The sequence below is a fragment of the Piliocolobus tephrosceles genome, chromosome 2, assembly GCF_002776525.5.
Source record: "Piliocolobus tephrosceles isolate RC106 chromosome 2, ASM277652v3, whole genome shotgun sequence".
Taxonomy (NCBI): Eukaryota; Metazoa; Chordata; class Mammalia; order Primates; family Cercopithecidae; genus Piliocolobus; species Piliocolobus tephrosceles.
In genome coordinates this window covers 7,527,986-7,550,253 of record NC_045435.1, presented here as the reverse complement: position 1 = coordinate 7,550,253, position 22,268 = coordinate 7,527,986, and the positions used below count along the sequence as shown (strand labels likewise).

Sequence of the window (22,268 nt, the reverse complement as noted above, 5' to 3'; positions counted from 1 at the left end):
AAACAGCTAATTTTTTTAAAATATTTATTTATTTTAGAGACAGTGTCTTGTTGTCTCGTCCAGGTTGGAGTGCAGTGGCACCATCGTAGTTCACTGCAGCCTCGAACTCCTGGGCTTAAGTGGATCCTCTCACCTCAGCCTCCTGAGTAGCTGGGAATATAGCCATGTGCCACCACACCCAGCGTAAACAACTACTTTTAATTAATTTCAAAATTATGATGCATCCTTTAACTCTTTTAGGCAGGCATGGGAGAAAGAGATGTTGTCATAAAATCAAACCATAAAAAGTTGGGTACAACTGCTTCAGATGAGCTATTTATAGACTACTAGGGATATCTAATATTGCTTTTGGAAAAAGTAGAGGGTGGCTTGATTTCCTTTTTCCATTACAATTTTATGCTTTCTAGAAGCTTGAGAAGCTGAAAAACAATCTGTTCCCTGAATTTTTATAATTTTTTTGTGATATCCTTTTTTAAAAACACACATTGGGTTTGGAGACATGAGTGCCCTGTTTGTTTTCCAAGGAGATTACCCTTTAGGGAATTGAAGGAGTGCATTTGCACATGAGCAGGATCTGGACTTTTAGACTTACTAAGCCCAGACAGTTCCAACAGCAGTTAGAATCCACTCTTCTCAGCACACCACTGCCTCTGCTGTGAAAACTATGTCCTGACTGCACTATTACAGGAACTATTCTAACAAAACCACTTTTGAAACTTTAACTGAAGTTTGACTTTTACTGTGACTCAATGGTCAGTTTTCCATTCTAGTTCTTTGTTAGAGCAACTTAACTTACGAAGGATTTGTGAGCGGTGGGACCACTGCCGTTCTGTAACCTCATGGAACATCATAAACCTTGCTCCTCTCTAGAGTTATAGGGAGTCAAAGCTCAGAAGAAACTTTTAAGGAGTCATTTGAGTTCCATAGTGAATTTGTTTGATATTATTGTTTTATTAGAAGTCAGTAATATAGTTAGGCAAGAATGTGTGGTCATGGCTTGGTTGGGGAGGAAAGAAAATATGTTTGAGGCCGGGCGCGGTGGCTCAAGCCTATAATCCCAGCACTTTGGGAGGCCGAGACGGGCGGATCACGAGGTCAGGAGATCGAGACCATCCTGGCTAACATGGTGAAACCCCCTCTCTACTAAAAAATACAAAAAACTAGCCGGGCGAGGTGGCGGGTGCCTGTAGTCCCAGCTACTTGTGAGGCTGAAGCAGGAGAATGGCATAAACCCGGGAGGCAGAGCTTGCAGTGAGCTGAGATCTGGCCACTGCACTCCAGACTGGGCAACAGAGCGAGACTCTGTCTAAGGAAGGAAGGAAGGAAGGAAGGAAGGAAGGAAGGAAGGAAGGAAGGAGGGAAGGAAGGAAGGGAGGAAGGAAAATATGTTTGAAATAATGTTATAACCAAAAAGGACAGGTTTTTATTTTTAGTTTAAAAAATTAGGCCATTTAAGACACAATAAACTGAGACATCAGAGGAAGGTTTGGGAGAACAGGCACTGGTCACTACACTGATGAGACCAAGAACAGAGAGGAGATTTAAGCTAGATGTGGGGAAGGAGATACAGTGGGTTATTTGGAATAGGCTCAAGGAGGGACATAAATCCTCCTATATATACACATATAAAGTAGATATAAATAATAACATATTGTTCCTATTTAGTTTGTCGAGCTTCTAACTTGGTGTTGATTTGAGTTTGTTTGTGTCTGTAGGGCAGGAACATGTCTTTTCAATTAATACTGTGCACTGTACATTGTTAATGTCATACACACGGGCACTGAATTAGGATTTCAAGGCTGGAGTCACCCAGAGCTCATTAACCTCTCTGCTGTCTCCTGAGAGCTGCAGTGTGGTTTAGATTAGTGATTCCTAAATGCCTATAGGCTAGCTGCAACTGAATCACCCAGGAACTTCTTAAACATCAGATCCCCAGGACCACCCCCAAGAGATTCTAATTCACTATGCAAAAGAGACTCCATCCCAGGAATCTGTACCTTCAGTTCTCCAGGTGAGTCTGATCATATCCAGACTTGGGACATTATAAAGACCACCAAAGGCTCCACAACAATGCAGGAGAAAACAACTTTGAATTACTCACTTAATGAGTTATCTGTGCTGGGTCACAACATAAATTTCATTTTGGTCAGTCCAGCCCCTGTTTTATTTTAATGTGTTATATTGTTTTTTATTGTATTGTTACGTTGTGTTGTATTTTGAGACATTATTACCATTCTTCCCTAATCCAAACTCTATTTTCATATGATAGGCATTGTAAAACATATATATATATATTTTCTTAGATGTCATCCTGTGTATGTATATACATATTAAAGCGTATCTAAAATGGCTCTGTGCTAATGCTTTCATTCTGTTTCTTTCTTCACTTGACACTTTTTCCAGATAGGACTCTGTAGTTTTATGCATGTCTAGTTCATTGCTTCTAAATGCAACATAATATTCCAGCGCTTCCATCTATCACATATACTCATCCATTTTCCCAGATATGGACACTTAGGTTGCCTCAAGCACCCTGGTATCACAAATAATGCCAAGATGCATATCCTTGTGTGTGTACCTTAATAGACCACACAAGAATTTCTATTATTTACCTTGAATTGAAGTGATAGAATTATAGGGTATATACATATTAATATTATTACTTTCCAGAATATCTATACCAGTTTACACTTCCACTTACAGTTCACAAGAGTTTCCATCACTCTGCATTCTCAACAACACTTAGTATTACACATCTTGCTAATAGTTGCCATTCTAATGAGTGTGTAAAGTATGATCTTATTATATTAACATGCACTTATCTGATAACCAGTGAGTTTGAACATCTTTACATAGATTTGTTAGCCACTTCATTTTGCATTTGTGTAGTCCCCATTTTATGGATTTGGAAAATAAAGGTGCTTCATTAATCTGCTGAGTGATATAAGAAGCTCCTATTTCACTGCTCTAAGAAATTACAGGCAGCTCCGTGACAGGTTAAAAGTTTACTTGTTGCTGCTGCTGTTATTTTAAATATAGGCAACACTTTAAGATATATAATGGGCCCCAATTCACTAATATTTTACAACCTTATGCATCACTCATAACTCACATATAGTCTATTTTGATTGTGTGTGTGCATTTACAAAATTCTCTGTATAGCATGTTTATCATATTTCTAGACTCCTGTTTCCTCAAGGCCAATGATTTGACTCACAGTCTTTCCTCATACCTAAAAGAAAGTAAGTAAACTCTGATTTTAATCTATTTAAACTTATCCTTATTTTGCTCTGGCTTTGGAAATTTAGGTTTTGGTCTCGTTTTTGTTTTGTAACTCATTAGGCCATTATTGCTCCAGGAATCCAGAGAATGGTGTTCTAGTCCCAGGTCCCCCACCAATTTGCTGTTTGACCTGAGATGAGTCACTGAGTACTCCCCTGGACTTAATTTGTTATCTGAAAAATAGGGAAGATGGACTATGTGATATGTGTCCCATCTGTGAGATTCTGAAATTCTGTTTGCATGTTTAGAACTCAGACCATGGCTATTGTGAAGCCAATCTAATTTTATCTTTTCAAAATGTATTTTTTGGGAGACTGGAGAAGGACAGGGTCTCACTCTGTCTCCCGGGCTGGAGTACAGTGGTCTGGTCATAGCTCAGTGGAGCCTCAATCTCCTGGGCTCTGACGATCCTTCTGTGTCAACCTCCCAAGTAGCTGGGACTACAGTTGTATGTCACCACAAGCAGCTAATTTTTTTTTTTTAATTATTTTTGGCAGAGACAGAGTCTTCTTATGTTGCCCAGGCTGGTCTCAAACTCCTGGGCTCAAGAGATCCTCCCCCTCTGCCTCCCAAAGTGCTGAGATTACAGGCGTGAGCTACTGTGTCTGGCCCTTCAATATGTATTATATGTAGCCAGCAATGACTAAATTATTCATATCAACTGGTCATTTATTTATGGCCAGCAATGAAACAGGTTAGATATAGAGAGTTTCCATTCTTCTTTCAAACTACAAGCAATTCTGATGACACTAAACTTGAGTTCATAAACCTTTCTTAGCTTCAAATTCAGAAAATGTAAATCTAGGTAATAATAGAATCAACCTCACTAGATTATGAGAACTAAAAAGAAAATCTATGTAAAGTGCTTAGCACCGTGTCAGTATTTAGTAAATGTTTGCTGTTTTTAAATGTTTGTTCCATTTTATATCTTATGTTGAATTTCCCTTTAAAATTTAACATGACTGAATCAGAATTCATTTCCTATTTAATCAACATTGTGAAGTGTCAAACATAAATTAAAATATCAAAAATGTAATATTCCAAATTTTTTTACTTAATTTTAAAAGTAGTCACATTTAGGGACTTGGCATGTTTGTTTTGTTTATAAATTAATGATACTTCATTTTAATCTAATATTTACAATAACCAGAAAATTGAATTATAATTGTAATTATAATGAACCATGCTCACTATATTTTATTTTGTTTAAACACTCAACAAAGAAGAAATACTGAACTTGGGAGGTGGGCCCTGTTTTGCTCTATTTCAAATAATTGTTTTGTGGTCTTTTTTCCAGTTTGTCCTAAGTGGGTAAAACTTAGGAAAAACCACAGTGAGAAGAAATCGGTCCTGATGCTGATCGTCTGCAGCTCAGCCACCCGAGCCCTGGAGCTCATCAGGTTGGAAGGTTCACCTATTCCGTATCATAAATGTTTTCTGAATAACTGATATATGCCAAACTATTATGTTCTATGTGCTGGAGATGTAGCAATAAACAAAACAGAGTCCCTGCCCTCATGGAATTTATATTTCAGTGGGGGAGACAGATAATAAACAAATGAAGATACATCATAACATCAGGTACACTGATATGTAAGGAAAAAATAAAGTGTGGCAAAGGGATATAAGTAGATCAGGACTACTTTTAAAAGGGTGGTCACAGTAAGGAGATGAGAATTTGATCAGAGACTTGAACAAAGTGAAGAAGAAAGCCCAGCAGCTATCTGGAAGAAAAGCATTCCAGGTAAAGGGGAGAGTAAGCACAAAAGACCCCAAAGATAGGATGCCATTATAGGATTTTGAGGAGTTACTTGATCTGAATCATCATTTTAAAGGTTCACTTTGGCTGCTGTGTGGAGAGCACACATTATAGAGAGCACGGGTAAAAGCAAGGAGATCATACCCCAAACAACCAGTTAGAAGAAAAGATCTGACTTAAAATAGTAACAAGAAAAGACAGAAGCCAGGCACAGCAGCTCATGCCTATAATCCTATCACTTTTGGAGGCTGAGATGGGAGGACTCCTTGAGCCCTGGAGTTTGAGACCAGCCTGGGCAACATAATAAGACCCCATCTCCATTATAAATTTAAAAAAAGAAGAAGAAGAAAAGAAAAGAAAGAAAGAAGAGAAAAGATAGAATACCACGGAATACACTTACCAAAACTTATATACAGACAGTATCATCTAAGGGATGCAGAAAACTTGAACAAACAAAAATGTATACCATCTTCTTGAATAGGAAGACTCAATATTGTAAGCATGTCTGTTTTACTTAGGATAGCCTACAGATTTCACACATTCCTAGTTAAACAATAGAATTGTTTTGTTTTTTTAAACTGATTAAACGAGTTCTGAATTCTTATGGGATAATGTACAACTAAAAATAGGCAAAGAAATTCTGAAAAATAATACTAATGAGAGGATTATATCACTAGAGATGACAAATTATATATACATATATATATATACACACACACTCTCTGAAGTCTCAATAATTACCAGTATGGAACTGGCACATGCATGACAGATCAGACGAGTGGAATAGAATTGAAAGTTCAGGAACAGACCCAAATGCATATGAAAATGTAGCACATGCCTAAGGTGACAAGTCAGAAATCAGTAGGGAGAGATGGATTGTTTAATAAATGGTGTTGAACAACTGAGTAGCCATCTGGAAAAACAAAGTTGGATTCATATCTCACTGCTTATAACAAGATAAATTCCAAATGGAACAAAAATTTACAGGTAAAGATTATGTTTTAGCCGAGGCGCGGTGGCTCACGCCTGTAATCCCAGCACTTTGGGAGGCCAAGGTGGGCGGATCATGAGGTCAAGAGATCGAGACCATTCTGGCTAACACGGTGAAACCCCGTCTCTACTAAAAATACAAAAAGATTAGCCGGGCACGGTGGCGGGTGCCTGTAGTCCCAGCTACTCGGGAGGCTGAGGCAGGAGAATGGCGTGAACCCGGGAGGCAGAGCTTGCAGTGAGCCGAGATCGCACCACTCACTCCAGCCTGGGCAACAGAGCGAGACTCGGTCTCAAAAAAAAAAAAAAAAAGATTATGTTTTAAAGATAATTTGTCAGTGCTTTACTAAGTGCTTTCACGTACCTTTTCATTTACTGTAGTTTTTGTAGAATAAACAAAAAGGCTTCCTCTGGTCAGTGGTAACATTCAGCTTTCAGAGAAGAGCCGTGAGAGTCAGATGGGATTTGCTAGGACCAGCTCGCTCTGAGAGCCTGGCTCTGGGCCAGGCTTTGACAGGAGACAAAACAAAGGAAAATCCAAGTCATGAAGAAAGAGGAACGTGGTCAAATAGACTAAGGTGCAAATCTAGACACTCAATAGTTATTTACATCTGTTTTTTCTAAATGAACTAATGTAATCATGAATTTAGAAAAGTAGTTGTTAAACTTTAACAGTCCTTCAAGCCCTCCTTTCTCCACTGAAGTGGAGACACACATTAAATTGTATCACATTGTGCACATACATTAAATTGTAGCATATAATCTCCCAGTGAAACACTTGTGTTTCTTTCCATTTTTTCTGCTCTAAACATAATTGATCTTGAAGATTCCAGCTGCTTCCGGGCAGCTGTACTTACCAGTCCTAAAATCATGGGAATTCACATTGACTTTTCAGTGCTTTAAAAACTACCTCATTTCAGATTCAGATGCTAAGGGCAAAGAGTTTGGCCTGGAGGTGGACTCTCAAAATAAAGCTATCAAATGGACTTGAGCTTTTGTTGTACATAAATTCCTTACTGAGGACATAAAAGTACTGTGTTGTCACACTTCATTTACCAGTTTGCAGTATTTTGTGTCCCCAGTAATACTATGATCCATTTCAAGGTTAGGTGATTTGCAGAAGGTGATTTCTGAGTAGGCACAACAAGCTCTATTCATAAAGACTAATATTTAATAATTCTAACTTTTGTGAGAACATCTGTTCTGTTGAGAGCCGTGACTTACTTTAAATTGTCTTCCTGGTTAACCTTGCCATGGAGAAAGCTTATGTGTAAGTAAAAACTTGAGGCAACAGAACTTATAGAGCATGATTCACTGTTTTGCAAACTCATATGTTTTTACTAGTCAGTATTTCTCAAAATATAATAACGATATGTGAAGGAAACTAGTAAACCCATGTTAGGTCTATCCTCAAATATAGGTGATATATAGAAATACGTTCAACAAATGAAAAACAGGTTGTGAAAATAGAAGCAAGGAAAAAGTAAAGAACAGAAAATTAGGTGAAGCCAGCTAGAAATGGTGCTCAAAATCACGTCCATAAAGCCCTGTTCAGTTGCAAAGGTGGCCCCAACTGGGGGCCTGCACTTTCCAACAGCCAGGATCTGTTGGGAAATACTATCAGTTGTCAGATTGATGACATTCTGTGGGTTTAAGAAGAAAAAAAAAAGTTCCCTGAGAAATACAGTTTTTTCCTCTGTGACATAGTGATAGCAGCATTCTCAGTATCATCTGTACAACAAGACTCCTGGATAGATAATGTTATGTGGCTGTTTATAGAACAGCTGTTGGTACCAGCTGACGACCTGATGCCACAGTAGAGGTAGAAAGGCAGGCATGTCAGGTGCCACCAGCGTCGTCACCACCCTCAGAGCTGGTGGTCTGGATTGATGTGGATAGATCTAGCTTCTTGACTACCTAGAAACTAAGTGGACTGCCTGTCCTGCTGGTGTAAGCCAGAGACTGTAAAGCGACAACTCAAAGGCTAAGTTTACCCCACAAGTATTTGGCACCTAAAAATTTTTTGAATGACTTGCCCATATTTAAAAGCAGATTGCACATATAAAAATCTAAATTTCTGGCTTCTCTAAAAATCAGAGGATCTTAGGCCCATAATCTCACATCATCACAACTGGCAGAGCTGAGCACTAGCTGACCCCTGTACAGGGGGCATCACTCTCGAGTGCCCCTCAGTCCTCACACCCACCTCCCAGATCACCTCATTTACAATAACCCCCGCTGTCACAGCTTTAATTCCACCAGTCCTTTGTGTCAGTGGTTTCTTCTTACTTTTTTTCCTTCCTTCTTTGCTTCCTCTTTCCCTTCTTTCCTTCCTCCTTTTCTTTCTTTTGGCTGAAGCTCCATTTCCACCTAAAAAATTTTATAGAGAAGCTTAGTCTACAAAGTAGGTAAGAAAGGACAGCTCTGACAGAAGGATAGAAGCCCTCCTTCTTTCCCCTTTCCGTCTCATCCCCCAGCTTCCCTCATGGCCACCACAGGCAGACCTTTGTAGATGCCCTTGGCTCCACAGAGAATGGGCTGACATCACCGCTCTAAGATATCTCTTGCAACCAAATTTTGTATGAGAACTGCACTGCACAGTTGGAAGATGAATTTTCTGCCAGGGACCTGAAATACTGGAATTCTGTATTACAAGTGAAAGGCAGATCATGTGTTTCAGTAATCAAGGAAACCTAAGTAAGGTTGACCTTGTGTATGGCAGTGTGAAGCCAACACAGATATGTACCTGAATAAAAGGCTACCCCACTCTCATTACAAAGATTGGCTAACCTGCAAATCTCAGAATTTGTGTGTATGTATGTACATATATACACACATATGCACACATCCTTTGAATAAAGCAAGACATAATACTTAAGTAGTCATCGTGGCCTAGAATGAGTTGGTTTTCTTAAGCATTCACCTACTTCTTTTCATTAGGTCGATGACAGCATTTAGAGGAGACAGCAAAGTTATAAAATTATTTGCAAAGCACATAAAGGTAAGCAAGGGCCTGTGATCCCTAAAGGCCTCTCCCAGACCTCAGCTTTTTCTTTTCAACCTCTTCTCCTAATCTCCTTAGCAAGTATTTTATTGAGTTCCTTCCTTATGTAACATTTAACAACTTTTCTGGTTTTTTAAATTCTATGCCTCCGCATACCTACCTCCCCCCTACAGCAGTTGCTTCTGCCATGCTCCGTCCCTGAGGCTTGACCCTTTGATTCCTTGAAGATTTACCAGTTTTCTAGGGATATGCTCCTTTCTGCCCTGGAAGTTGACCCTACACGAGGGGGGCTCCATTTGCATTTCATTTTCTTAACTTTGAGATAAAGTTAAGAAATTGGTGTAAAATTGCACTTTCTTAATGACTTCCTTTTCTTCTCTTTCATCTTGCAACAGGTCCAGGAGCAGGTAAAGTTGCTGGAGAAGCGTGTGGTGCACCTGGGTGTAGGAACTCCAGGGAGAATTAAAGAACTTGTTAAACAAGGTATGACAAGAGGGCAGTGGTACTCTTGCCCAGGGCTGGGAGTTTGCCTTACCCACATGTGAGTCTCAGAAACTAAATTCAGGATATACAGAAACCAGACCTCTGTGATAATTCAGGAAGTAGAAACTCAGCCTTTAATCTCTGAAGCCAACCAGCAAGTATAGCACATTAGGGAATGATAAGGACTGTGGCAAACTGAAGTACATGTGCCCACCTAAACAGAGTCCAATTCCAGCTGCTATAAGCAGGTTAGTGGGTCACATGGCCTTCATTCCACCAGTGCGCGGCCACTGCTTGAGCTGAGCATTCCCGTTCACTCCACGGAGTCTTGGGGAGACTCCCATTTTGAGGGCTGGTATATAAAACATACTAAAACAAAACGTAGTTTCCGTGAATGTAATGCAGGCATTCCATAATTGTTCTTCCCAAATGGGTTTCTCTTTGAGTGCTTTACAGAAAGTACTCTAGACGATATCCACTGGTGGGTTTTTCTAGTTTGGCGACTTTCTCAAAGCCAGTAGCCTAAGAACCTGCTAACCTGCCAATTATCTTATTACTTCTTCTACCTACCAGGCAGATTCAATGATTTCTTTTCAATACTTATTTTCAAATTACTTATGTATTATATAATAGAGGTTTTTTTTTTTAAATAACTGTCTGGAGCTATTCTCAGATTATTTTATATACCTAAAAGTAATGTGCACATCAGTGTAGTAACTCATTATAGAGATGGTCATTTGCCAGGGAGCAACCAAAAGCTAAAACTACTATTGTTTCTCTCCAGATGAAAACCATCCAGGGTTAGTTGAACCCACTATATGAAGAGTTTTGTGCAAATACCAACAAGTAACAAATCTGGCTGCCCCTGACAAGGAAGGGAAACAACACTTTTCAGTTCCTACTTGTAGGCAGCGCTATGCTTGACACCCTTACATATGCTATCTCATTTAGCACTCACAGCATCCTTACAGGCCAGCCATTTTATTTCTTATGAGAGAGAACTGAAGCTCAGAGGGTTATGTCGCCCTCCCCAAGGTCTATCACTCCCAGCTTTCCTGGTTCTAGAGCCTTTTCTCCTCAGGGAGCTCCTGATCCAGCTGAAGAACCAAATGTACATAGACTGAGATCGATAGCATGAGGCAGTAAATGCCAAGAGCCAAATGAGCACTTCTAAGTGGTACAGGAGTTGAAATGAGAAAGAGATAATTACTAAGCTGGCCTGAATCTGCAGGGCAGGGTCTTTAACTGATCTTCGAACTGTGGGGAGGATTGAAATAGGCCGGGAGGGTCAGGGGAAGCATTCACGAATGGGAGAACCGTCCAGTGAGATTCTCAGAAAGCAGGCACATACACATGGTATATCACCAGGAATTAGGAGGAGGCAAAATAGTGTTGCAGTTAAGAGCCCCTGTGATGGACTCAGACCTCCAGATTCAAATCTTAGGTCTAGCAACTTACCAGCTCTGTGACCTTGGCAAGTTACTTCACCCTTCTCAGCCTGTTTCTTTGTGCGAATGACCGGGATTGTAATAGCAGCTACTTTAAGGTTTGTTATAAAAACAAAATGCCAATAAAGGGCTCAGCGCACTAAGTGTCACACCCTAAACACTTAGCAAATATTAGTTATTTATTAAAGTGACCAACTTTCTTGCTTGGAGACTTTGTGGGCTATAGTAGCAGTTGATGCAATTGGCAAGAAATTTGAGGAAAGCCCTTGAATAGTAAGCCGAAGAGTTTGGATTTTTGTCTTGTGTACATCCTATGGCATTTGAAAGTTAAGGAACAGATGAGAGGCACCAAGGCCTTCTATGAGACACAGATTTGGGAGTGATTGGCTGGGTATCAGGAGAAGCTAAGGATGGACTCTCAGGTTGGTTCCTGTCTCCCTAACAGCTTTTAGCTAAAGATTCACCACCAGTCCCTCCTGGCATCCAGATTTTTTTGTGTGTCACCAGACTTCCCCAACCCCCACCCCATGCAACAGGATTACTCTTCTCCGTATTTAAAAGAAAGAGAGGAAGAGAAAAAGCAAAGCTATCCAGACTATTGAAATCAGATCTCTACAGAGTTGTGAGACCTCAATATACAGGCTTATTTCTTGTGGAAAAATCATTTAAAGGGCGATTTTTTTTTTTACAATATTAATGAAAATAATTTTTACTTCTGATTCTAATTGGATGAATGGTTTAATATTCATTAACCACAGGCCTTTGGCTACATACAAAGTTTTTAAAGAGAATAGTCCCAGCACTCTAAAAATGGGAAATCTAATAGAGTGACACCAATAGCACATATGTAGCTGTTTATGACTTAATGTTTATATGTTTGATATCTAAGGAGAGTTTTCAGACATTGAACAATATCCCATGACATTGGTATGTATACAATTACAGACAATTGTGTTGTTTTAATTTAGTAATGAAGGGGATTTTCTGACTGTAGGAGCCTTTGGAAAATGCAAAAATGTACAGAGAAGAAAACAAGTCACTTTAGAGGCAATCTCTTGTTAATAATGAATATATTTCCTTTCAGTCTTTTTTCTATACATTTGTATGTTTATTTTTATACAGCAGAGACTGATTATACTGCATTTCATAACTTTATAACCTACCTTTTTCACTTGCTATATCTCATGAGGACTTACTTTCCTTGTCATGAAGCACGTTTAATTTTTCATTTGTATAGCTACGCTATTTACAATATTCTATTGTAAATTTATTTTTTTGCAATTCTATTATGGTAGACTTTGGGTTGTTTCTAAATTTTTGCTATTATAAATAATATGGCAATGATAATTTTTGCAAGTAGCTATGTTTATGTTTCTGATGCTTCACTGGGATATGTCATAGAAGGAAATTTATTTTATCAAATAAAAGCATTTTGGCCAGGCACCGTGGCTCACGCCTATAATCCCGGCACTTTGGGATGCTGAGATGGGCAGATCACTTGAGGTCAGGAATTCGAGATCAAATAAAAGCATTTTGAAGCTGTTATATTATGCTCAGTTTCATTCCAGAGAGGCTGTACCTATTGCTTTCCTGCCAGCAGTTATATTAAGGGAAGACTGATGATCAACTCATTGTCTTTTCCAGTTCACCACTTTTATTTTAATTTTGCAGAATGTTTTTTTTTTTTTTTTCTTCTTTTTTTTTTTGAGACGGAGTCTCGCTCTGTTGCCCGGGCTGGAGTGCTGTGGCCGGATCTCAGCTCACTGCAAGCTCTGCCTCCCGGGTTTATGCCATTCTCCTGCCTCAGCCTCTCGAGTAGCTGGGACTACAGGTACCCGCCACCTCGCCCTGCCAGTTTGCTGTATTTTTTAGTAGAGAGGGGGTTTCACCATGTTAACCAGGATGGACTCGATCTCCTGACCTCGTGATCCGCCCGTCTCGGCCTCCCAAAGTGCTGGGATTACAGGCTTGAGCCACCGCGCCCGGCCTTGCAGAATGTTTTTAATAACAGGCATTTGAATTATAAACAGCATGAACAAGTATTAGGGGCAAAGAGGAAAATATTTAAATACCATGAGGAAAAGCTGAGGGGAAGTGCCGCAGGAGAGGAAGGCTGCAGGTACTGTTAACACGAGAGACGTGGAACAGCTTGGAGCAGAGGCAAGAACTGACTGTATGCCCAACTGTGAGACATCTGAGGACTAGACAATCCCTGAGGTCCCCTTCAGCCCTCACAGTCCATAATTGTCTTGTAGACAGACAGGAAAACAGAGAATGGAGTAATTAAGTGATTTACCAACCTCGTCAAAGGATAGCTGAATAGAGCCTATTCATCTCAACTTCCTTTTCTGCCTAAAATGAACCACCCAGCCCTGTCCTCATCTTTCTCCCCACTCACCTCTTCAGAGCCATGCAGACTCCATGGACTCAACTCCTCTGAAAGGCAACTACCCAGAACTACAGGATTTAGCTTAGCAAATGCCTGTCAGGAATGAGACTACAGCCTCTGGGTCTTCATGAAATGGAGGCTTGGCCAGCATGTGAGCATTTGAGGAGCTTAGCAAGAGCAGCTTGTCTGCTTTCCTCAGAAGGAGTGATGAGTTGGTAAGAAGAGCAAGTCTCAGGGTGCTGCATTTGTTTCCATCAGGGAAGGGCAGCACTTCATGTGCAGAGATGAGTTACTGGGGGAGAGGACAACATATGAGACAAAAAGTAACCTGGAGAATAAAAAATCATTTTAATAAGCTTATGTCATGAGGTCTTTACTGCAACTCTCTCCCTGTCTCTTTCAGGTGGCTTTAATTTGAACCCCTTAAAATTTCTGGTTTTTGACTGGAACTGGAGAGATCAGAAGTTGAGGAGAATGATGGACATTCCCGAGGTACCACGTAACCAGCAGTTGCTTTTAATCATTTTTTCTCTATTTGAACTTGAGTTCAAACACAGTAATAAAGTCTTTGACATGAGGAGCCAGCACATTTTAGATTTTGAAATGATTTCTATCTTTTCTAACTCTGAGCTAACTATAATTATAGAGGCCACCTCCTCCCCTTACACATAACACTATCCTTTCCATGTGTTTCATGGGAATCGGCTCTGTTGCTCCTTAAATGACCAATGGCCTCTCCTCACTAGGGACCATTTTGAGAAACAAGAAGATCTGAAGGACCTGCACTTTTCCTGTGCCTTTCTTTGTAGACACACTCGTCTTTGTCTTTCATTCTTATATGTGCACTTTTGGCTCGGCTTGGGGAAGCAGGGGTACAAACTTGCCTCTTTGCCAGCATCTCCACATCCCCAATAACCCACTTACTTAATTTAGAAAGATATTTTTATTTCATGGGGTGGGGAAATTTTTTGATGTCTCAGTGGATTAGAACTGAATGACTGAATGCCTTTATGGGCACAGTATTAGCTCATTATATATTTTTAAAAGCAATTCATTATCATCATAATGTGAAAAATTGACCTTGCCACCTACCATGCTATCATGGGGCTAATTGTTCAATCTAGCCTGATGATTCACAGTAGCTGTTAGAAAAAAAAAAAAAAAGGTTACCAGTCACCAACCAAGAACAAACCATGGCAGTAACTATCAAAGAGGCTTGGAAATACTCTTCCAAACATGCTGAATGAATTAATCAATCACATAAAACTCTATCTCCAGATTGACCAAACCTGATTATAATTCATCGGTGAGTTATTTCAGACATCAGTTCAGGTTAAAAAACAGTTTGCTCAGTTACACACACACACGCACACACACATACGCAGTTGTGCATTTTGTCCCCTGAATTGACTGGTTTCTTAAAACTGGTTTAACAAATTTGATATCAGGCATGAGGCCACAGTTGATTATTTCAGTTATAATATTAAATCTGACTAACCTACTAAGTTTCTAATTCTAATAATGAGAAATATCCAAAAACATCTTGTCACCCGTAGTTATTTTTATTCTGTTGCTGTCATTCTTAGCAGTTATCCTAAGGCAATAAAATCCTATACTGAACTATCGTATATAATCTTGTTTACAGAAAGCACACTGTGGAGTCCTTGAAACACCTTTATATAGCATTTTATTTTGAATGGCTGCACTTTAATGAACCTAATGTTTTATATAGTACCTCTTCCTTCATTTATATAAATATTTTAATTCTGCCAGGCATGGCGGCACACACCTGTAATCCTAGCCCTTTGGGAGGCTGAGGTGGGAGGATTACTTGAAGCCAGGAGTTCGAGACCAGCCTGGGCAACAAAGCAAGACCCTGTCTCTACAAAACAATAATAATAATAGGCCAGGCGCAGTGACTCACACCAGTAATCCCAGCACTTTGGGAGGCCAAGGCAGGCAGATCACTTGAGGCCAAGAGCTGAAGACCAGACTGACCAATATGGCAAAACCCTGTCTCTACTAAAAATACAAAAATTAGCTAGGTATCGTGGCACATGCTTCTAATCCCAGCTACTCAGAAGGCTGAGGCATGAGAATCACTTGAACCCAGGAGGCAGAGATAGCAGTTAGCCAAGATCACACCACTGCACTCCAGCATGGGCAACAGAATGGGACTCTGTCTCAAAATAATCATAATAATAATAATAATAATTTTTAAAACTTCAACTCTGAATCAAATGTGTGTTAGGACTTTTACCCTCTCTGATTCTGGCCATAACAGCTCGGTAAATACCAGGGAGTCCTGATGGTTGAATTTATTCACCAAGACCATTTTGGCTTGATCTTAACCTTTTTTTTTTTTTTTTTTTTTTTTCCTTTTCTCTCATTTAGATAAGAAAGGAGGTATTCGAACTTCTGGAAATGGGAGTGCTCAGTCTGTGCAAGTCAGAATCTTTGAAACTGGGCCTTTTCTAAGTCTGTGTCCTAATGAAGATTCCAGTCTTCACAGTAGAAGTTGCATCTTATTTAATGACTCTGATACATTGCAAGCACTCAGTAAATATCAGCAAATAGTTTATGTTAACTGTGTCAGCAGATGGATCACTGGAATGTGGGGATTCTGAAACAGGAATGAATCTGTCCTTCTGACAACTCTTTTATATAATAAAGTATCACCAGCTTGTGTGTGATCCTTGTTGAGCAGACCGAGTTTTTCTGTCACCAACTGGTTTCTGATGTAACTGTTCAGGAGAAAGGAAAGAGCAGCTGGGTGACCTTAGGCAAGCCCCTTACCTCTCTGAGCCCCATCTCATCAGCTCAAAGTGGGAATGTCTCACAGCATTGTTGAGGGTTCCAGGAGATGGTACATGGGGAGCAGATTTGTAAACTCTGAGGCATGGTCCTAGCAAAAAGGGTGGCAGGTATATTAGTCTATTCTCACATTGCTATAAATAACTACCTGAGACTGGGTAGATTATAAAGAAAAGAGGTTTGACTCACAGTTTCACAGGCTGTATAGGAGGCATGGCTGAGTGGCTTGAGTTTCCTCAAGAAACTTACAATCACAGCAGAAGGTGAAGGGGAAACAAGCACATCTTCACATGGTGACAAGAGAGCAAGAGAGTGAAGGGGGAAATGCTACACACTTTTAAACGACTAGGTCTTGTGAGAACTCACTCCGTATCATGAGAACAGCTTAAGAGCAAGGGGGAAGTCTGCCCCTGTGATCCAATCACCTTCCACCAGGTCCCTCCCCCAACAATGGGAATTATAATTCAACATAAGATTTGGGTGGAGACACAAAGCCAAACCATATCATTCCACCCTGGCCTCTTCCAAATTTCATTTCCTTCTCACATTTCAAAACACAATCATGCCTTCCCAACAGTCCCCCAAAGTCTTAACTCATTCCAGCATTAACTCAAAAGTCCAACTCCAAAGTCTGATCTGAGACAAGGCAAGTTCCTTCCACCTATGAGCCTGAGAATAAAAAACAAGTTAGTTACTTCCAAGATACAATGGAGGTACAGGCATTGGGTAAATGCTCCCATTCCAAGTGGGAGAAACTGGTCCAAACAAAGGAGCTAAAGGCCCCATGCAAGTCCAAAACCCAGCAGGGCACTCATTGAATCTGAAAGCTCCAAAATAATCTTTGACTCCATGTGTCACATCCAGGCCACGCTGATGCAAGGAATGGGCTCCCAAGACCTTAGGCAGCTCTGCCTCTGTGGCTCTGCAGGGTACAGTTCCCATGGTTGCTTTCACAGGCTAGTGTTGAGTGCCTACAGCATATCTGGGTACACAGTGTAAGCTGTCAGTGGATCTACCATTCTGGGGTCTGGAGGATGGTGGCCCTCTTCTCATAGCTCCACTAGGCAGTGCCCCAGTGGGAACTCTGTGTAGGGGCTCCAACCCCACATTTCCCCTCTGCACTACCCTATAGAGGCTCTCCATGAGGGCTTCGCCCCTGTAGCAGACTTTTGCCTGGACATCAAGGCATTTCCATACATCCTCTGAAATTGAGGCAGAAGCTCTTGCCTTCTGCACACCCATAAGCCCAGTAGCACATGGAAGCTGCCAAGGCTTGGGGCTTGCACCCTCTGAAGCAATGGTTCGAGCTGTACCTTGGCCCCTTTTAGCCACAGCTGGAACTGGGCAGCTGGGAAGTAGGGTGCCATGTCCTAAGGCTACACAGAGCAGCTAGGCCCAGGGCCTAGCCCACGAAACCATTTTTCCCTCCTAGGCCTCTGAGCCTGTATGGCAGGGGGATGCTGCCACGAAGGTCTCTGAAGTGCCCTGGAGGCATTTTCTCCATTGTTTTGGCTATTAATATTCAGCTCCTCTTGGGCAAACTTCTGCAGCTAGCTTGAATTTCTCCTCGGAAAATGGGTTTTTCTTTTCTACCACATGGCCAGGCTGCAAATTTTCAAACTTTTATGCTCTGCTTTGCTTTTAAATATAAGTTCTCTTTCCTTATGCAAATGAGAATAGGCTTTTAGAATCAGCCAGGCCACCTCTTGAACACTTTGCTGCTTAGAAATTTCTTCTGCCAGATACCCTAAGTCATCTCTCCCAAGTTCAAAGTTACACAGATCCCTAAAGCAGGGGCACAATGCCACCAGTCTCTTTGCTAAAGCACAGCAAGAGTGACCTTTGCTCCAGTTCCTGATAAGTTCCTCATCTCCATCTGAGACCACCTCAGCCAGGACTTCATTGTCTATATCACTGTCAGCATTTTGGTCAAAACTGTTCAAGTCTCTGGGAGTTTCCAAACATTCCCTCATATTCCTGTCTTCTTCTGATCCCTCCAAACCGTTGCAACTTCTGCCCATTACCCAGTTTCAAAGTTGCTTCCACATTTTTAGGTATCTTTATAGCAATGTCCCACTGCTCTGATACCAATTTTCTGTATTCTTCCATTTTTACACGGCTATGATGAACTACCTGAGACTGGGTAGTTTATAATGAAAAGAGGTTTAATTGACTTCCAGTTCCACAGGCTGTAAAGGAGGATGGCTGGGGAGGCCTCAGGAAACTTAAAATCATGGCAGAAGATGAAAGGGAAGCAAGCACATCTTCACGTGGCAGCAAGACAGCGAGAGAGTGAAGGGGGAAGTGCTACACACTTTTAAACAACCAGATCTCGTGAGAACTCACTATCATGAGAACAGCAAGGGGGAAATCCGCCCCTATGATCCAATCACCTCCCACCTGGTCCCTCCCCCAACATTGGGAATTACAGTTCCACATGAAATTTGGGTGGGGACACACAGCCAAACCACATCAGCAGGATAGTGGTAGAAAGAGCATCAAGTGAATTTGGCACTTTGTAAACATATAAAAAGACAACAATATAATCACAGTTATCTTACTCATTAACTTTTTTTTTTATTTTCTATTTTGCAACTTTAGGCTTAATAGAAAAGTTTAAAAAATGGAGAATTCCCATATCTTCTTCCCTGAGCTTTCCCAGTGTTAACTTCTTGTATAACCATAATAGAGTTATCAAAACTGAGAAGTCATCACTGGTACCATATAATTAACTAAACTACAGAGTTTATTTGGATTTCTCCAGTTTTTCCACTGATGTCCTTGTTCTATTCCAGGATTCATTTTAGGATCCCACATTGCACTTACTTAGTTGTTGTGTCTCTTTGGTTTCTTTTTTTTTTTTTTTTGAGACAGAGTCTCGCTCTGTCGCCCAGGCTGGAGTGCAGTGGCCGGATCTCAGCTCACTGCAAGCTCTGCCCCCCGGGTTCACGCCTTTCTCCTGCCTCAGCCTCCCAAGTAGCTGGGACTACAGGCGCCCGCCACCTTGCCCAGCTAGTTTTTTGTATTTTTTTACTAGAGACGGGGTTTCACCGTATTAGCCAGGATGGTCTTGATCTCCTTGAGACCAGTGACAGTTCCTCAGTATTTCCCTGTCTTTCATGACCTTCACACTTTTTGAAGAGTATCCGTCATGTATTTTGTAGAGTGTCCTTCAATTTGGATTTGTCTGTAATGTTCTCATGATTTGATTGAAGTTATGCATTTTTTGACCAGAATACTACAGAAGCGAGTATGTCCTTCTGGATTTATTATATCAGGGGTACATAATGTTAATATGTCTTATTACCAGTGATGTCAACCTTGATCACCTGGCTAAGGTGCTATCTGCCAGTTTTTTCTACTATAAAGTTATTATCTTCCCTTTGTAATTAATATCTATTTTAGGGGCAATACTTTGAGGCTATACAAATATCTGTTTTTCCTCAAACTTTTGCCTGCTAATTCTAGCGAACATTGGTATTTCTTGCCTGCGACAGCCATTACTGTAATGTTTTTCTATTTTTCTCATTCCTTCAACATGTGTTACATTTATTACAGAATTCCTCTTTAAGAAAGAATTATCTCTTTTCCCCCATTTACTTGTTTGTTCAATTATTTATTTACATCAGTATGGACTCGTTGATACTTATTTTATTCTATGAGTTATAAGGTAATAGTATTGTTTTTTATTTGTTGCTCAAATACACTTACTTTTCTTACTCATTTAAATAATGTTGATTGGTTACCCACTCTGTGCCAAGCACTGTGTTTACAACTTTCATTTATATATAAGCTGTCATGTTTAATCACTGAAATAGTCCCAAAGGAAAAAGTGTTATAAGTCACATTGTATAGACAATGAAACTAAATCTGAGAAGGGACATATACTAGTTTAAGTAGCAGAACCAGAAGTCAGACCCAGGTCTCCCATATCCACTTCAAGACACCCAACTTATCTGGAGACTGAAGCGTATACAGCAAACAAGAGATAGGAAAGCAAACAGATGCCAGTACTGATATATAAAATTCAAATTTTTTGAAATTGTAAATGAGCCTAACAGGCTAGTAAGTCAAAGTCCAGGAAATCACACAGGCCTGCACACCAACAACTTGTTGCTCATGCACTTTGCACCTCTGTGGTCCGAAAGCCACAGAGGGACTCAGAGGAAAGAGGAGTAGGTTCCATTCTCCAGGATTCCCACTAGAGCCCAACAAGTTATAAGAAAAACAACTATTACAGAATGAACATTTAAGCTATCGCTAAACTTAACCCTATCATTTTCATCCCTTTAGCCCTAAGAAGGGAGATATTCTTGGGCGATGGTAAGAAAGAAAATGGACCACATACCTTCTCAATAGAGGCATTTAACTTCCTGTTAAGTGACACGTCTTAGATTAATATGGGAAAAAAAGCCATCAGGTATGATTGTTATCAGAGGAGAGATCTGCAAATTAAGACACTGCAGTCTGTGCTGTCAGAATTCAGACCAATCTGCCAAGCTGCTATGAATTCACCAAAACATGAGACTATCGTGAATATTACATGTGTGTATCCATATAATGTATGTGTATATTTAATATATATTTTTATATTTAGCATATATATTTTCATCCCAGCAGTTAATAGGAAAGACAATGAAATATAAGGCAACCCCAAATATGCAAATGTCTGCTAATGCCTGAGAAGGCTATTTAAATGAAAACAAGTTAGAAATCACTTCAAAATTTTTCTTTTTTTCCCTTTTTTTTTCTAAAAAAAAAAGAGAGATGGGATCTTGCTCTGTCTCCCAGGCTGAAGTGTAGTGGTGCCATCATAAGTCACTGCAGCCTCAAACTCCTGGGCTCAAGTGATCCTCCCACCTCAGCCTCCCAAAGTGCTGGGATTACAGGCATGAACCACTGCACCTAGACTTTGACACTTCTAGTGATACCACAGTATATCTGCTGTTAACAAATTGCTGTATTGGTATCAATCTAGAACAGTGATTCTCAAACATGGGCAATAGAGGCCGGGGATGCAACTAAACATTTTACAATCTTACAGGACAGCCTTCACAACAAAGAAACATCTGGCCCAAGATGTCAGTAGTGCTGAGAAAAAGAACCCTGTTCTGGAAATATTGAAAGGCAACGCATATAAGGTATATTTGCACATTGAAAGTAGATTTATTTAGAAGAGGGAAATAGATGAATGTAAAAGTACCTGGAGAATGTATATCTAGCTGTCTTTCAAGAATATTGTCCCAGAAATATTTGTACTTACTACCCGTGATGGCTAATTTTAATGTGGCAACTTGGCTAGGCCATAGGATACCCAGATAGTTGGTTAAACATTATTCTGGGTGTTCTGTGATGGTATATTTGCATGAGATTAACATTTAAATCGGTAGACCTGAGCAAAGAGGACTGCCCTTCATAATGTGAGAGGGCCTCGTCCTGTCAGTTGAAGGCCTGAAGAGAACAAAAGACTGACTCTCCCCAACCCCCCAAGAGAATTCTACCTGACTGCCTTCTAACTGAAACATTGGCTCTTCCTGGTTCTATGGCAGCCTGTTGCCCTTCAGACTTGCACTGGGACATCAGCTCTGCAGATTTTGGGCTTGTCAGCCTCCATAATCACGTGAGTCAATTCCTTATAATATACATATATGGTCATATAATCTACTGGTTCTGTTTTTCTGGTGAACCCTGAGTAATACACCACCTGTGAAGCTCCTTTTAGTCTGGGATTTGGGTTAGTTGGTTTTGTTGTTTTATAAACTGTCTAAGAAACACTATTCTCATTGTTTTTTTGCTGTAATTACCCTCTTGCTAGGCATTATGTAATATAATCCCATCCAATCCAATGTTGGAATAAGTATTTGAATCACAAACATACCCCAATGTTGTATAGGTCAACCCTGTTCTTATAATCTAATCTCATAGCTTTTTTACTGCCTTTTAAACCCAAGCTCTTGACCATGTTTATTTAGTAAAACAAATGGTAAATGTTAACTAGAAGTGTTCACTGCCATCTTCTCACACAAGGCTGTCTGATACCAGCAACCGTACTAGTTGTCACCTCCAAATTATATTCAAATGTCATGCTGAAAATTTCCC

At 40.3% G+C, this 22,268-nt stretch overlaps 1 protein-coding gene across 2 annotated transcripts in view; it reads left to right on the top strand.

The window, feature by feature from the left end:
• Nucleotides 1-16,048, top strand: part of CMSS1 (cms1 ribosomal small subunit homolog) — a 374,148-nt gene extending 358,100 nt beyond the window's left edge. Inside the window, exons 5-10 of one of the 2 annotated variants that reach the window (XM_023212035.1) lie at nt 3,183-3,242; nt 4,580-4,682; nt 8,972-9,032; nt 9,431-9,518; nt 13,759-13,847; nt 15,750-16,048. In XM_023212035.1, the coding sequence (XP_023067803.1) occupies nt 3,183-3,242; nt 4,580-4,682; nt 8,972-9,032; nt 9,431-9,518; nt 13,759-13,847; nt 15,750-15,833 (485 nt within the window). In that variant the 3' untranslated portion in view covers nt 15,834-16,048. The remainder of the gene's footprint in view (nt 1-3,182; nt 3,243-4,579; nt 4,683-8,971; nt 9,033-9,430; nt 9,519-13,758; nt 13,848-15,749) is intronic. The other variant, XM_023212043.1, reaches the window with a different exon arrangement.
• Nucleotides 16,049-22,268: the final 6,220 nt, after the last annotated feature.